The sequence below is a fragment of the Nicotiana tabacum genome, chromosome 7, assembly GCF_000715075.1.
Source record: "Nicotiana tabacum cultivar K326 chromosome 7, ASM71507v2, whole genome shotgun sequence".
Lineage (NCBI taxonomy): Eukaryota > Viridiplantae > Streptophyta > Magnoliopsida > Solanales > Solanaceae > Nicotiana > Nicotiana tabacum.
In genome coordinates, this window is record NC_134086.1 from 176,619,025 (window position 1) to 176,635,094 (window position 16,070).

General features: G+C 35.2%; 2 protein-coding genes across 3 annotated transcripts; both read left to right on the top strand.

Annotated features, from left to right (window-relative positions):
* The first annotated feature begins 1,902 nt into the window (after nucleotides 1-1,902).
* Nucleotides 1,903-8,727, top strand: LOC107771709 (uncharacterized). The gene is made up of 5 exons (XM_016591152.2): nucleotides 1,903-2,303; nucleotides 6,431-6,727; nucleotides 7,219-7,437; nucleotides 8,014-8,142; nucleotides 8,399-8,727. Exons 1-5 carry the CDS (start codon nucleotides 2,082-2,084, stop codon nucleotides 8,615-8,617), a joined length of 1,086 nt encoding a protein of 361 aa, XP_016446638.1. The 5' UTR covers nucleotides 1,903-2,081; the 3' UTR covers nucleotides 8,618-8,727.
* A 142-nt stretch (nucleotides 8,728-8,869) lies between these two features.
* Nucleotides 8,870-15,387, top strand: LOC107771708 (COBRA-like protein 1). 2 transcript variants are annotated; one of them, XM_016591151.2, is made up of 6 exons: nucleotides 8,870-10,423; nucleotides 10,517-10,596; nucleotides 13,388-13,841; nucleotides 13,952-14,111; nucleotides 14,211-14,458; nucleotides 14,799-15,387. In XM_016591151.2, the coding sequence occupies exons 1-6, from the start codon at nucleotides 10,276-10,278 to the stop codon at nucleotides 15,101-15,103; spliced, it is 1,395 nt and encodes a 464-aa protein (XP_016446637.2). In that variant the 5' UTR covers nucleotides 8,870-10,275; the 3' UTR covers nucleotides 15,104-15,387. The 2 variants fall into 2 exon arrangements, with proteins under 2 accessions (XP_016446637.2, XP_016446636.2); XM_016591150.2 differs by having other exon boundaries at nucleotides 8,870-10,596.
* The last annotated feature ends 683 nt before the right edge of the window (nucleotides 15,388-16,070 follow it).

The following is a 16,070-nucleotide window of genomic DNA, read 5'->3' on the forward strand; positions in this document are numbered from 1 at the left end:
AAATAATTTCATTGGTCAAAATAAGATGGCTTTTAAGCCAAAAACGGAGAAGTTAGGATATTCAACTTGTGGCTTTTAGCTTTTTTTAAGCCCTTTTTAACTTTTTTTAAGCTTTTTTTTTTCCGCCAAACACTCCAAACATTTAAAAAACTAACTTTTAAGCCAATCCAAACAGGCTCTAAATATATGCCTACACGCAACGCATCATAATGAAATTACGAAAGAACAGTCAGTGTCAATAGCCAAAAACGAACATGCCAAACCCCAAATTAGCTTCATAATCTAAATGCATGCTTACATGTATCATTTTGAAAGAAAACCGGGATAAAGAACTGTTGATTGTCCTTATTATTTATTGTTGAATAATTACAGGTTATCACTCAAAGTTGTGGTAAGGTTAATTATATTCATTTAAAACTTGTTTGGATGGTTGTTACATATCATATCATATCATAATATATTATATTATATTGTATTGTTTGATGAATACAATGTTTGGATAAATTGTGTTATTTGTCATCGTTTTATGATATCACACACCAACAATATGAAGAATAAACTTGCAAAATTATGATACGGTATATAAATAGGTAGGGTAAATTATAAAACAAAATTATTTAATAATAATGAAGGGTGAGATTGAGAGAAAAAGACAAGGTAACGATGCGACCACACCAAATCGGTCGTTAATAAAGTGACACATTTCGTCGTTACGAATTTAACAATTCATTTAAGTAACAATCAAAATAAATATCGTATTTAAAATAACAATACGATATAATACAATAGGTAACACCATCCAAACAATATGTTAGTCTTGACCAGAGTTTTCGAGTAGTACAAATAAGTCTATTCGACACGAATCTAAATAAGTTAGATGTACAATTAAATTTCGAGTACTGATTACCTGGAAAAAGAATAATTACAGGTTTACAGCTTAAAACAATTACTACAAATCATGCAACTAAGATTTTGCTAAATCCACAATTAGGCTGTCTGTTCACAAAGCACGTGTCAAATTATTCCGGTACAAATACGCAAAGCACCAGTCCATAGTCCAATCACAACAAGTCCAATTCAAAAGGCTAACGAAAAGCATTAGTTCTGTACTCCATTATTGCCCCTTTGAAATCATTGAAGCCACAGAAACAAAGCCCAAGGAATCCAAAATTCTCGGTTGAAATTCAAAAATAGCCAAATTTATAATTAACAAAGTAAAAATTAGTCATCGTTTCAAAAGTAATTAAATTTTAGTTACTTTTCATGTAAAGATAAAATTTAAATATAAATATTGTTAAAATTTCAGAAATATTCTAACATAATAAGCTGGAGTTCGATTTTTTTTACATATGAGCTTCTAACATAATATGCTGGAAGTTTATATGCGGGAGCAGTGGCGGACCTAGCATTGAATATGGGTTCCCGGGAACCAAGGAATTGTTGGGTAGACTCTGTATTTATATAAAGAAAACAACTAAATATTTGTAAATATTTATCTGTGAACCCAGTTGTTACTGTATACTAATTTGAGATTACAGTAGGAACTCATAAACTTCAAATCTTGGATTTGCCTCTATGCAGGAGCCACATAATCCTGAATATTATGCTGAAACTTTCCGTGTTTCAGCAAAACAATGACTATTTTTTAGTGACTTTGCAAATACCGGCTATTTTTTGATTACCAGTCCGAAAAATGACTAGCGGTGCTATTTTGACAAAGTTCTCTCCTCACCCGGCCCACTAACTCTCCCTCCCAAAGCCCTGGCCCACGAAAACCAAATTACGTGTACACTACGGTAGACGTGCCCCGTAAAAAGTGGACACGCGTCACATGTTAAATTGCCGACCAGAGACAACTATAGTAAACAAAAAGTTCAAATCCCATGAGGTCACAAAGACTTCGTACAAAATGCCCACCCTAACCGCCCCAGCTGTCCCAACCACATATAAGTATAACATCTTTTTCTCTAGAATTCACTCAAGAAATTGCAATATACATTGATTTGAGACACACCCTTTTGAAAAAGAAAGAAAATCTAGTCACGAGAAGTATACTAGAAAGTTAGAAAGTGATAAAGAAAATGGAGAAAAATGAAGTGATGGACGGTTCAGATATAATGAAGTTAGTTGGAAATGAGGCAGTGTTTAGTAATTTTGTAGATCATAAGTTTGAAGAACTGGACATAGACCAAGACGGTAAGCTTTCTGTAAAAGAGTTACAACCTGCTGTTGCTGATATTGGTGTTGCTCTTGGTTTACCTGCTCAAGGTTCTTCTCCTGAATCTGATCATATTTACTCTGAGGTAATTTGTTTCTCCCAAAAAAACCTCTTTTTTTTTATGCTTTTTTAAGAATCAAGAATGAGGCCTAGTTTAATAGCTCACTCGAACTATTTCTCTTGATCGCTTCATTCTATTTTATTTTTTGGAACATACCCCTCAAGTTTTTGTGTTTGGTCTTTGCTTCTGTTGGTTTCTTTTTTCTTTTTCTTTTGATGAAGTTATAATTTTTTCATTTCTCGCTAATTACCATTTTAACCAAAGCTAAGGCGGAGAGGAACTTGAAAAAAGAAGAAAGGTAAAAACTTTAGGCAACTCTTTTTTTCAATAGCAATGGCCTCGGCCGGTTTGAGGGCATTGATTTATTAACTCTACGTATCAAGGCTGAAGAAGATGACAAGAAAAGTAAATCACTTACAGTAGTCTTTTGTTTCGACTAGGTGATTTTCTCTAATTTTTATCTAGTTCATTGACCGTTAATTCACACTCCTGTACTCGAAAATTTAGACAAATGGTAAATGCAAATTAAGGAGGCGGTATGGGGTCGTATGGCCAGATGTTTAATGATGCGAGTTATAGAGCTGACAAAGCCACTCAGTTTGCTTTTGTTGTCTGGACTATCGGTTTATTTACTCCGTTTTTTATTCAGAGGTCCAAGTTTCTATATTTTGTGTGTGAGCTCATTTGTTTGACTTTCAAAGTTTCAAGTATCACATGGATTTTTGCACTTGCCTAATGTCTGCCGACCGAGAGGTTGTGAGTTTGAGTCTCTCCGAGAACAAGGTGGGAAATTCTTGGAGGGAAGGATGCCGGGGTTTATTTGGAAACAGTCTCTCTACCCTAGGGTAGGGGTAAGATCTGCGTACACACTACCCTCCCCAGACCCCACTACCTATTTTCTAGGTCCAAGTTTTTTGCACTTATCTATACTACGTTCTTCTACCATTATCTGGAATTCTGAATCTGGTATCTACTACAGAACAGTAGCTATATTTGGGATCAGATGAAACTTCCTCGTTGTTTCCTCTGGCCGTCGTTTTATTCTTTTTCCTGCTGTTGTTGACTGAGAGATTTCTGCACCTGATTCCTAGGTGCATTTAGTGAAGATAGATTTTTAAAAAAAGAAGGTTAAATTCTGTGCACATTAAGTTGCATACAATTAATTTCTAGCATGAATAATAGAATAACTAAATGCTTATCCAGTTAAATTGTTCTAATAATGTTTTATAAAAAAAAATCATGTTATATGTATATATTTTAAATCATGGTAAAGAGTATTTGAAATCTCCAAAATAATTATCTATCTCCGTCGATAGAGTTTGGGGGGGTCTTGGCATTCAAGTTTTTCTGTCTTTAATTTTTTTTCTCGTTTTCTCCTCCTTTTTTTTGTATTCATTTGGAATAACTGATGAGAAAGTGGTGAAGAGGGCTTACAAATGTTTTCTTAATTTAATATTTGAATCTGCTAAAATTATTAGATTGACAGATATACTTTGGGTAGAGTCCAGGCAAAGCAGGTAGTTAAAGCTTTTGACAAAAGAAAAGCTTAGTATGATAGGGACTTTTACATCTCTGCCAAAACAGTTCTGTTTAATCACCTTAAGATCTAAACATCCCCTCTCTTTAACTAACTTTTACAGAAAGGAACATAAGGACTAATTAAGATAATGATGTAATCAGACATAGCTAACCAGTCAATTTATGTGATTAGCACAATCCAGAATTACTAGTAATAAGTAGGGCGGTTCATTCGGATCGGATATCCGAAATCCGAACCGATCCATTCAATTTTGAATTTCGGATTTCAGATTATGTTTATTAAAATTTCGGATTTCGGATTGGTATATTTTAATCCAATCCAATCCGAAATCCGAAATTATTAGGACATGTATAAATACTACACTTTAATTTACATCAACCTCCAAGTTATTACCTTTACAATTGCTAGATTTAGCTATATTGGCACCATAGTACTCTCATAATTGCATAAACATGAATTTTTCTTAATGTATTGCCTTTTTTACAAAGAAAATATACATATTAGTTTAACTTTGAGGCATAATAATACGATCCGATATCCGATCCGATCCAAACTTTAAAATCCGATCTGATCCGATATAATTCGGATCGGATTCGGATTACATTTTCTAGAATCCAAAATCCAAAATTTGAATCCAAAATATGCTAAATCCGATCCGATCCGATCCATGCACAGCCCTAGTAATAAGTATCACATTGTATGCGCATGTTAAAAGATGATGTGACAACATATGCTTGCTAAAAGAGGAGTAATAAGTTGGCATGCTAGCTAGCTAGAATTTTGGGGCGGTACTGTGGGCCAAGATATCTTCAATGATCATTAAGCCTATAATAACTATAACTACTATTCCATTTGTTTCAATCTGTGACATACTTCCCTTATTAGTTCATTTGAAAAATGATATTAATACATTTTTATATTTGGAAACAATTTAACATTAAAATATTCCCGTTTATTCATTTAACTCATAATAAGAAGCTTTTACATCCAGACAAATTAAATGCCCCACAAAAGCTTTTACCCTTCAAGTTTTTAAAATCACACATTTTAAAAAAAAAATATTTTTCTTAAACTTCGTACCGAATCAAATTTTGTCACAAAAATTGAAACGGAAGTAGTAATATATAAAGGGTTTTTCTCATAGGCATGCTAAAACTGTAGTGGTCCAGGTCCAACATTTGGGCCTCACGGTATTTGACGGGGCGAAATGCAGCAATAGCCATTTTAAGCCTGGTATTTAAAATATATTCACAATTTACAATGTATTTAAATTTTAGCCAATTCACCCAAACTTGAATTTGGAAATTCAGGACTTCGTGTCCTGAATTTGTTAGCTGCTAATTTAAAATTCAGGACATAAGATTCGAACTTTAGGACACGATGTCCTGAAGTTTGAATTTTGAGGTTTAAACTCTAGAACTTCGGAACTAAGTATCATGAATTTGGAAATGCAAGACTTAGCTAGCATTTGGCCATAGATTCCAAATTTGTTTTGAAAAATCTGATTTTAGTGAAATTTGGTTTGAAAATGAAAATGTGTTTGGACGTTTTCAAAACATATTTTCCAACTTTATTTTGGAAACACATGTATATAATTCCAAAGTTTTGGGATTTTGGCCCAAAATCAGCAATTGGGGTGATTTTGGGATTCGGGATTTGAAATTTGGGATTTTGTCAAAATGTGAGCAAAATTTATGACCAAACGTGAGTTTTAAAAATAAATTCCAAATTTATTTTGGCAAAACTCATGGCCAAACGGGGTCTTAATGTCCTAAATTTTTGAACTGCTAATTTGAAATTCAGGACTAAGAGCCTGTTTGGATATAAGAAAGTTTTTCCATAAAATTTTCACTTTTTTTTCGAAATCAGCATTTGTTCATAAAATTTTCAATTTCCACTTGAAGATGCATTTTGGAAATTTTCGAAAATTTGAAAAACTCCAAAAAGTTGTTTGTCAAAATTTTCACTCAAATCACTTACAAAACTTAAAAAACAACCCAAAATTATATTCATGTCCAAACACAACTCTTTAATTTCAAATACCATTTTCACTTGAAATTTTTTTCCCCCTATTCTAGAATTTTACAGTTCTTATGTCCAAACACCTACTAAGTGTCCTGAATTTCTGAACTACTAATTTAAAATTTAGGATATAAGATTCGAATTTCTGGACACAATTTTCGCTTTTTAGGACACGATGTCCCGGAAGTTTGAATTTTGAGGTTTAAATTCTAGGACGTCGTGTCCTGAAGTTTGAGCGAAATTGGCTAATCTTTTAATACATTGTAAGCTATGAATATATTTTAAACAACTGCTTAAAAGTGGCTACTTGGTGTATATGTTTGACATGTTGCGTAATTTCCCTATGATTTAACCCAAAAGGCGCCTGCGATACATGAATCCCTGATCCTACCTTGTATGGCTCCTAATTTCCTACCTCAATTCATACGTGGGATTTGCCTAAAGAAAACTTTTCTGTCGTCTACAGTCCACGGGATGTTACAAACTTTGCTAATTTAAACAAACTTATTCTCATTTTGTTACGTTTGTATTCCCTCCTTCCATTATCCTGTTTGATCTAATTCTGATTAATGGACGTGTTGTGACATAGGTTCTTCAAGAGTTCACACATGGAAAACAAGAGAAGGTAAGCAAGACTGAGTTCAAAGAGGTTCTTTCAGATATTCTACTAGGCATGGCTGCTGGTCTAAAGAGAGATCCAATTGTACTTCTTCGTATGGATGGCGAAGACCTTCTTGAGTTCGTTAAAAGTCCTGCATTTGAACCTGAAATTCTCTCCATATTCTCTGAGATAGAATTGCCTGATGGATCTCTTAAAGATCACATTATCAAGGCTTTTGAGAAGCTTACAGTTGATCAAGGGATGCCTCCTGCTTCAGATTCATGGGTAAAAGTTCATTTATTCTCTCTGGTGGTTAAATAGCAGATCCACACGTTCGAGCATTATTAACTAATATATACTGACGAAGTAAAGAAATTCTACAATATCAAGTCACTTAAAAGGTAACCTGCAAAATATAATAAGTTACTTGTTACAACAGGTTGACTACACGCAAAAAATCTTTTGAGTTGTAAGTGTATATAAGGCTAAGGTGATAAGAAATATTATGCATGGTATCTATTCTTACCTGGCTAATTGTGGTCTATTGGAAACAGTTTCTCTTCCCGTCCAGGGTAGGGGTAAGGATGCGTACATCCTATTCTCCCCAGACCCCACTTGTGGGATTACACTGAGTTGTTGTTGTTGTTGTTGTTACTAATTCATAACTTTGCTGCTTGCTAGCCCATGTAACTTATTTGTTACGCATTTATATTCATGATGAGAGTTCTTTGCTAATTACTAGAGCATGTTACTTTGTTATTATTCTTGCTATGTAGGTAATGAGTAATGTTGTGGAGCCAGTGGTTGAATCCTGCATTGGAGCATCTAATGAACAACCTGTTTCACAAGAGACATTCTTGGCTGAATTTAAGAAAGTTGCAGAGAGTGCCGCTCAACGTCTCAAGGAGCAACCAGTGATTGTTGCTCACAGCGAAAACACATTTGATGGAAGTGGAATTAGAAGACTATTGTCTAACAAGTTTGAATTGGATAAGGTATGTTAGTGTCATCCATGGTATTCTCTTTTGGACCTAATAACATATCATACTACAACAAATGAGACTTTTGTAGCGACTAACTCTGTCACAATAAGTGGAAAAGTTGCCATAAAAGACTATTCCTAGTGGCATAAGGCTCGCTACAAATTTCTTTCTTATCGAGAAATAAAAGCTTAGTACATATTCGTGGTGACCTGAGTATAGTTCCCACTAAAATATTACTTTTTGGCCGACTACAGAGTCTTGTAGACTTGTAGTCGCTACTAAAACTATCATTTACCGCAATAGAAACCCTTTTACGGAAAGTTGCCAGTGAAAACCTCATTTCTTGTTATGTCGCTTTCTTGTTACTGGTAAAGTTGTTGCCATATGACCAGAAGCTCACAGATTCGAGCCGTGGAAACAGTCTCTTGCAGAAATATAGGGTAAGGCTGCATATATTAGACCCTCGTGGTCCGGTCCTTCCCCGGACCCCACACATAGCGGGTGCTTAGTGCACCGGACTACCCTTTTTACTACTTGGTTCTCTTCAGACTGTTACTTAACCTTTGGTGTTTCTGTATGGTGGTGCAGGCGCTGGATTCTGCTGTAAAGACTGTACCCAAAGATCGCCATGGGAAAATGTCAAAGGAATACTTACGAGTTGCACTCGATCTCCTTGCACCATCAGCTGGCTTACCTCCCATCGGTGCTGTTGACCAGGTAATTGTCAACTAAGGATTTAACTTATATGACTGAAAATGTTTGAAACGAATTACACTATCAGCATTTTTAACATATTGTAGCGAGTAATCTACCTTATTTTTCAGGTTACTAGTCTCACTTTTTTATGTAGTTATCTCATCTTGCATGTGACTATCAGTGTTTAGTAGTTAAACTCATCAACTAATACGTCATGTTTTCGCTTTGTTAAAAGCTGGCTTTGTGTGTGATATAGTTGTATCCCATGTGTTTGCAGATGGATAAGATCATAATTGAAGCTTGTAAGATGTTGGATGCTGATGATGGGAAGATGGTTAAAGAGGAAGAGTTCAAGAAGTTACTGACAGAAATATTGGGGAGCATGATGCTGCAATTAGAAGGAAATCCAGTTTCAGTGTCCACAAACTCAGTTGTGCATGAGCCTCTTGCTTCTGCCTCTACACTGTTGCAGCCTCCATCTAATTCTGAGATGTAACTGATCCTATGAAACTAGACGCAAAAGAATAACAGGGGATGTATTATGTAAATTTCTGTTAGAAATGACTGAGAGATAATGCCTTACTAATACAGGATTTATTTGAGCTATTAACTGTTACATAAGGTCTCTGACTAGTTTAAACTTTAAAGATTGAATGAGTAATTTTATTTTTGAACACAACCACATCCAAATACCCCATTAACGGAAACTATCATCGTATCTACTACTACTTTGTGAAAATGGACGCAGATTAGTTTATTTGCTAGTAAAAATTCTTAAATTAGTACGATTTGGTTTAGATGGAGGGCGAAATTTACTCACCTAACCTATGAGGCTTATATCAAGCTTTAAGCTCACCCATTGGTTCAAGTAATTATATGGTCACTGAGTATACTTGTAAATTCTTGTGAATAAAAAACTCGATAAAGACAAGTGATAGGCTGATAGCTTCAAAATGCGCTTTTGTAACTGCTTAGAATGTTGTGTGACGTCTGCGATTTTGATTTTGTAACTTATGGCGAATAAAAAATTTAGAGAAACTCTTGAAAATAAATACTTCCCCCTTTGCAAATGATACAGGAAAAATAAAGCCAAAAAAAAAAACCGGAATTTTGACAATCATGGTCAACCCGATTTTAGGTTCTAAGATCAAGATTCCTGTTTTGTCTGCAAGTGTGAGGTCATTCTGTGAGTCATAGATGAATACTAAAAATCTTGATGCAGGAGTAACTCGATTCATGTGGTTAGAGTTGACATTTGAAGAATAAGTACTTTTTCTTGTGGTCCAAAATAAGTGATTTTTCCAGATTTTAAGAATGAATTAATTATTTTTTTCCTATATTGTCCTTGGAGTAAATAGTGTTGGAATATGTGTTAGGAGTATTTATGTGAGATAGTAAAGGTTAATATGGTCAATTCCATTGCTAATTAATGCTAAAAGGTAGATTTCTTAATCTGTGTGAAAACATCCAAAAAATCACTTATTTTGGACCGGAGGAAGTAGTAAACTTTGAAACTACCAATAGAGCAAAGATGTAAGCTTTTCATGTTTACCATAAAAGCTTGTTTACCTCGAAATCTCAACTATACAAAGATTTACTAAACAAGAACTACTAATGCTTTGCATACATTTCTTGTACTCCCTCAGTTTTATTTTGTATATGAACATATTTGACTAGGCATGAAGTCTGAAAAAGAAAGAAATACTTTTGAAATTTGCTGTCTTAAACATCCTGCGACATTTATCTAACTCTAAAATCATATCGTTAAGGTGTAAATGAGAATTTCTTGATATAGAAAGATAGTCATATTTTGATATAATACTAAAATGGAAATAGTGCAACATAGTATGAAACACCAAAAGCACATTACATGTTTGCCTCCATACATAAACATGTGGGAAAGGACAAACATGCCTTCCAAAGATTTATCTTCTGTTATTTAAGTACTCAAATGTGATGACTCCCTAAAGTATCTGAGAAAAAAATTCCTTAGACTATTAGGCCGATGTCCTTTATGAATCTGTCTATTAACATCCTGATGATATTTCCAATGGTCTTCTGCTTTGTTTCAACCAAACATGGAGGACTTCTTCCCAAGATAGACTCCTCTAAAAATTATTAGAATCTTCCTTTCTACTATCAGTAACCTTCTTCATGAAAAGTTTGACCTCTTCTACTTTTGAAGAACTATATCTCTGCTCCAAATTGCTTTCTCAAGAAACGAACATGGACTTGATCAGTTTTGGAACAGGGTGTTTTCCCCTGATTTTTGTATTGATAATTACCATGTGCACTCTTTCAGGCAACACCCTTTTCCTTTTTTCTTTTTCTTTTCTTCCTTTTGTTTCTAGTTTGCAAACTATTGAACAATTACTTACTCTTTCCTTAATTGCAGATTGTTATGACTCTCTGGATCCTAGTGGAAATATTGCAGTTACGTATGACATTGTTAGATGGACAGATGATGGTTATCAGGTCAGAAGAATAACTCATCGTTCTAATATCTACTTCCTTTTTTTTTGACAGCCAATGCAGGAGATATGATCATATGACATATAATTATAAATGAGTTTATACATAGCTTTAAGATACAAACAGCAGCACAAATAGACATAGTAGATTATACAAGCGCAAAAGCATGATCACTTACCAAATGGGACTTCAACTGTATGTGTATCCTTTTCTTTACCAAATATTACACACTATCTCAAACTCATGACAGGCCACGGTGTAACTCCAGCCGCTGGCAACTGTGGCCGAATCAAAGGAACTCGCTTCACAATGGAGAATGCTTCGTTAAGGCGTGCAGCACGAGTCATGAATTGAGATACTTTCTTGTCATCCACAGTTACTTTCAGCTCCAATGCCTTAGTCTTTTTCTTCAGCTTATACAATCTACGACCCAAAATAACTAATCCCATTACAGCAGCAGCTACAGAAAGTGTCCACACAGGGCTAGCCCTAAATGCACAAAACTTTAGAAGTTCAATTGGCACCTTCCACCACACAACGCTCCTCGTCTGTTCCCCTGTTTTCCTCTGTTCTGCTACTTCAGTTATTTCATTCTTTTTTTCACCTTCAGCTTCTCCATTTTCCGGATTTTTCCCATTTTCACTTTTTATCTCTTCATTTCCTTGGAAACACAATTCATCTCTACCCTCATATTCACCGAATTTTCGTGTTTCGGACTGTTCACTGCCGGAATCAGACCAGAACTCCCCGGAATTCTTCATGGTAAACCGGTTTTCTGAACCAGGATCAATCCAACTCGGATTATCCGATTCTTCAGAAACCTCATCGCTTCCATCAGCACAAGTAAAACCACTCATGTACCTGCTCTGAGAATCTATAGAGAAGTAATTGACCTGAACTATACCACCCGTCTCTGATCCAATTTCATCGTCGACGCCGTTCGTATTTCCGGCTGAGGCAGCAGTAATTAACGATTCAGAGTCGGAGTTGGAGTTCGGGTGAAGCATCTCCCAATCTTGAAACTCCGCTGTCTCAGCATCCATGGCACGCACGATCAAACCCTAAATAAGGAAAGAAAACTACAGAGAGAGAGAGAGAGAGAGAGGAAAAGGGGTTTTTGAATAGAATCAACTACCTTCGGATTGGGGGGTCACCCTTGGAAATGACACCTCACCCTATGGTCCCAAATATCTACTTCTTTAATTGTGCATTTTTATCTACTTGACGTGTGGATATTATTTGAACTGCTCCTGCTATCCCTGTTTCATTTATTAAAGTTTTCATGAGTATTCTTTAACACCAATCACCATATTGCATTTGTTATGGCTGTTACCGGTGGCGGCGGACGCTAGATTTTCGCTAAACAATTCAAAAAAGCAAAAAGTTGAACCAACAACTTTACAAAGATTTTGAACTCATTTGACCACTAAACTATACTTTTGGATTGCTTCGAGAAGATTCAAAATATAATATATGGAAGGAAAAAATAAATTTTGTCTTACATATATAATATAATTTTGCGGCGAAGGAGGTTCGGGTGATCCCCTTCTGCCCACCTAAATCCACCCCAGGTTGTTACCTATTCTATTTTATCGAATTGTCACTTTGTATTGGTTGCTGCTTAAATTTTATTATATTGTACAGTTAAACTTCTTTTTATGTAACAATAAAGGTGTTATTTTATGCAATAACAATTTGGTGTGATGGTATCGTTACCTCATTATGTTTTCTCGTCTTGCTCTTACTTAATATTTAATAATCATATATTACCCCTTTTCCTATTTTTTTTATAATAATTCTATCATGTACCCTATTTTTTTTTTTTGTAATATATTAAGCTTATTTTCAAATTGTTTGTGTGCGTCATTATAAAATAGTGAGAGACAACACAATCTATCCAAACATTATATTTATCAAAATAATACAGTACAATAAAATAAATAATATATTATGAATAGATGGGTAACAACCATCCAAACAAGCTAATCTTGTTTGGTTACCAAGTCAGTGTTATTCGGTAGAATTTCTTATAAGGCAAAATGTACTCAGCTAGTGTAACTACATTGTGCGTGTGAAAACCCACTAACATTTCAACAAGTATATAGTTTTGACCCCATAATTACAAAAATTCAATTTGTTAAGTGCTAAGACCTTACAGGCAGAGCCATCAAATTAAAGTTCTCGACCAGCCCATGCAGTAGCGGAGGCAGCATTATTTCCGCTAAGGGGTTCAAAAATGAAAAAAATAAAAAATTTAGCTAGTGGAAATTGAATCAGTGACCTCACAAAGGTTTTGAACAACCTTGATTAATGAGCTATGCTTTTGGGCTATTTAAAGAAGGTTCAAAGCATAATATATAGAGATAAAAACAGATTTTGTCTTATATATACAGTGTAATTTTTCGGCCCTTCCGCCCCTGTGCCTATGGTATTATAGACTTTCTATGGGGCAGCGGGTACAAAATGTAAGCAAAAATTTACTACAGGAGATATACTGCCATTGGATAAACTTAGGGCATTGTGGGCAACATAGAAATAATTGCAAAATCCAGCTGCAAGCTGGGTACCAGAAGTACGAGTTCATAATTTAGAAATTTTGAACATGTTCATAGCTTAGGTTATTTTGACATTTGATTTATGTTGAGTTATTATTGAGCTGCCTATGCCTTCTTATGACTTGAGAGTATAGTATCTTCTAGCACCTTAAATAGTTAGACAACACAGCTAGTGGTAGAGTCATTGGTTTATATTCTTTGCTCTCTAACTTGACTATATTAAATTATTAATGCTTCAGGCAAGGATAACCATTCAAAATTACCATCAGTATAGACATATCGAGAAACCGGGCTGGCAATTAGGATGGACATGGGCTGGTACTGAGGTTATTTGGTCAATGTCTGGTGCTTTTACCACCAAACAAGGGAATTGTTCAACCTTCAAGTCTGAAATTCCACATTGTTGCAAGAAAGATCCTATTATTGTTGATCTCGCCCCTGAAGCTCCACTAGAAAAAAGATCAGATGGTTGCTGTCACGGTGGATTTCTTGCTGCCTCGGCTATTAATCCTTCCGGTTCTTTCGTATCCTTTGAGATGAAAGTTGGAAACTTGAGGGGCAATTATACAGCTCACAAGCCTTTAAATCTCACATTAATGGCTCCAGGACTTGGTTATACTTGTGATGAATTTGTGGACACTGATCCAACAATATCTTCGGTTATAGAAGGCAAAAGACAAGAACAAGTTATCAGTAAGCAATCTATTCGGAACTTTATACTAAACTTTTAGCTTGCAGGAAGAAAAACTTGAAGTTGGCATCACTAAATCGCTTTTCTTCTTTGTTACTTACATTACTTTTAGGGACATGGAAATCAACATGTACATACTCAACTTTCTTGGCGAACAGATCACCAACCTGTTGTGTTTCTCTTTCAACATTTTACAATCCTGAGGTGACACCATGTCGTTTGTGTAGCTGTGGATGTAAATTAGCTGACAATGAAGCAAAATCATGCATTAGGTCTGAAATACTGCAATTTTGCCCAATTTTTATGACATTCTTACACCCATAAATGTGCATAGTTTGTTGATTTTGTTGTGGTTAATATATGTGGAACAGACAAAGTTCATCACCGTTGTCTGAGCGCGAGCTAGTTCAGTGCACTGATCATATGTGTCCACTTCGAGTTCACTGGCACATTATGAAGAATTACAGGAATTATTGGAGAGTGAAATTGACCATTTCCAATTACAACTTAGGTAAAAACTATTCCAACTGGAATGTGGTAGTCCAACATCCTGGTTTTAGCCAGCTAGCAACTGTCTACAGCTTCAACAATACAGTGCTCCCAACTGTTGGTGTCCCAGGTATTATTATCTCATGCTACAAAACCTTTTATTCCATATTTGCACCGTCAGTATATAAAACTTAAATTCTTTCTCTAATTGCATGTTTGCTTCCGTGTTCTTAGCTTCTTGACATTTGATCATCCTGGACGTTTACTGATTCTATCCTTTTAAGCTTCTTTTTTTCCAAGGTGCTTTACATTCGTCTAGCACAATTTTGATCAATCCAGCGATTAGACTAAATGCCGATGCATATGGAGATCTGTACTGAAATCAAGATAAAGAGATCCCTCCTTCTGCCCTTAATTGTTACATTAAGGTTGTTTTCCAAGTGTTCTTATGTAATGTTAATATAATGCAGATGAAGTTGCACTCTTCTGGGGTTTAGATTTTTACAACGATGCGTTGTTGCAAGCTGAAGAAAAGCAAGTAGGATCTGTGACGACAGAGATACTTTTGCTTAAGGACATGAGTTCATTTACACTTAGTAATGGATGGGCTTTTCCAAGAAGAGTATATTTCAATGGTGAGAACTGTGAAATGCCTCTTCCAGATACTTTCCCTATGCTTCCAAATGGTTACTCAAAGAATAAACCTTATAGCAGCCATCTTTCTGTTCTAGTCTTGATTTATTTGACTTACAAAACAATTAATTTTTGGTCCTAGATCAAAATTTTGCGACTTCCTCCTTAAGATTACCTTTGCCCAACCTAATGAGAATCAGCTTCATCGCTTCTATTTGCTGCAATATAGTACAAAGGGCCGAATGTGAGATATCAATAATTAAAGTATATGTAACTTTCCTGGCTTAAAGGATGGAACTCCAGCAAGACATCCATTGAAGAGCTCTTTGATTTTTGGCTCAAGGGCGGTTCCAAAAAAGTGGACCATTGTTAACATTATTGGTCTGAGACCTTTTGACATGATTAACTTGTAAAATTGACAACTTATACATGTTTGCTCATAATTGTATTCAGGCATACATATGAAAAACGAGGGTGAAAGGAATAACATTAGTTGTAATTAGCTTCTGCTTTTGTACCAATATGCAAACAGAATTAAGTTTTAGAGCCAGTTCAGGTAAATATTTGACAAATTGTTACTGACATCCAATCGTGGAGTATTTCTTATTTCTCTTTTCTTCACTAATTAACTCACATGGAAAATAAAACCATAGGCATTCTAATAAAAAAGCCACACAAATTTGGATACACCCATAGGATCACTCCTCATATTAACAGCTGTTCTAGAAGGGACAGGACGCAAGCAGAGGCAGATGGAGCTTAATTATCATTCATGATAGCGTAAATATACAAGTGGAAAATTACTAAAATTTCAAGAGATACTAAATTTTAAACCTATAATTTCAAAAGTGCAAGAAGTTCCACGATAATACCCTAAAAATTTAAACTCATTTTATTTAGATTTTGAATCCATATGTGGAAGGAAGTTTTTTCCACTTGCTAAAGCCCACATTCACTAGATAGTTTCCATCGGAATTCCTTGTGCGAGCTTGCCTCGTTTTATAACTTACTTTTGGCCAAATATACTTTTGTTCTTCTGAGATTTTGCCGAGGGTTTATCGGAAATAGTCTCTCTGCCCTTTTAGGGTAGGGGTAAGGCTACGTACCCT

What these genes read in the sequence shown, in the direction of transcription:
- LOC107771709 (XM_016591152.2), top strand. Translation starts at nt 2,082, where the DNA reads ATGGAGAAAAATGAAGTGATGGACGGTTCAGATATAATGAAGTTAGTT. An exon ending in CTGATCATATTTACTCTGAG is followed by an intron (nt 2,304 to 6,430) that starts GTAATTTGTTTC and finishes GTTGTGACATAG; the next exon opens with GTTCTTCAAGAGTTCACACA. An exon ending in CCATCGGTGCTGTTGACCAG is followed by an intron (nt 8,143 to 8,398) that starts GTAATTGTCAAC and finishes ATGTGTTTGCAG; the next exon opens with ATGGATAAGATCATAATTGA.
- LOC107771708 (XM_016591150.2), top strand. Translation starts at nt 10,276, where the DNA reads ATGAAAAGTTTGACCTCTTCTACTTTTGAAGAACTATATCTCTGCTCC. An exon ending in AAGACAAGAACAAGTTATCA is followed by an intron (nt 13,842 to 13,951) that starts GTAAGCAATCTA and finishes CATTACTTTTAG; the next exon opens with GGACATGGAAATCAACATGT. An exon ending in CCCAACTGTTGGTGTCCCAG is followed by an intron (nt 14,459 to 14,798) that starts GTATTATTATCT and finishes AATATAATGCAG; the next exon opens with ATGAAGTTGCACTCTTCTGG.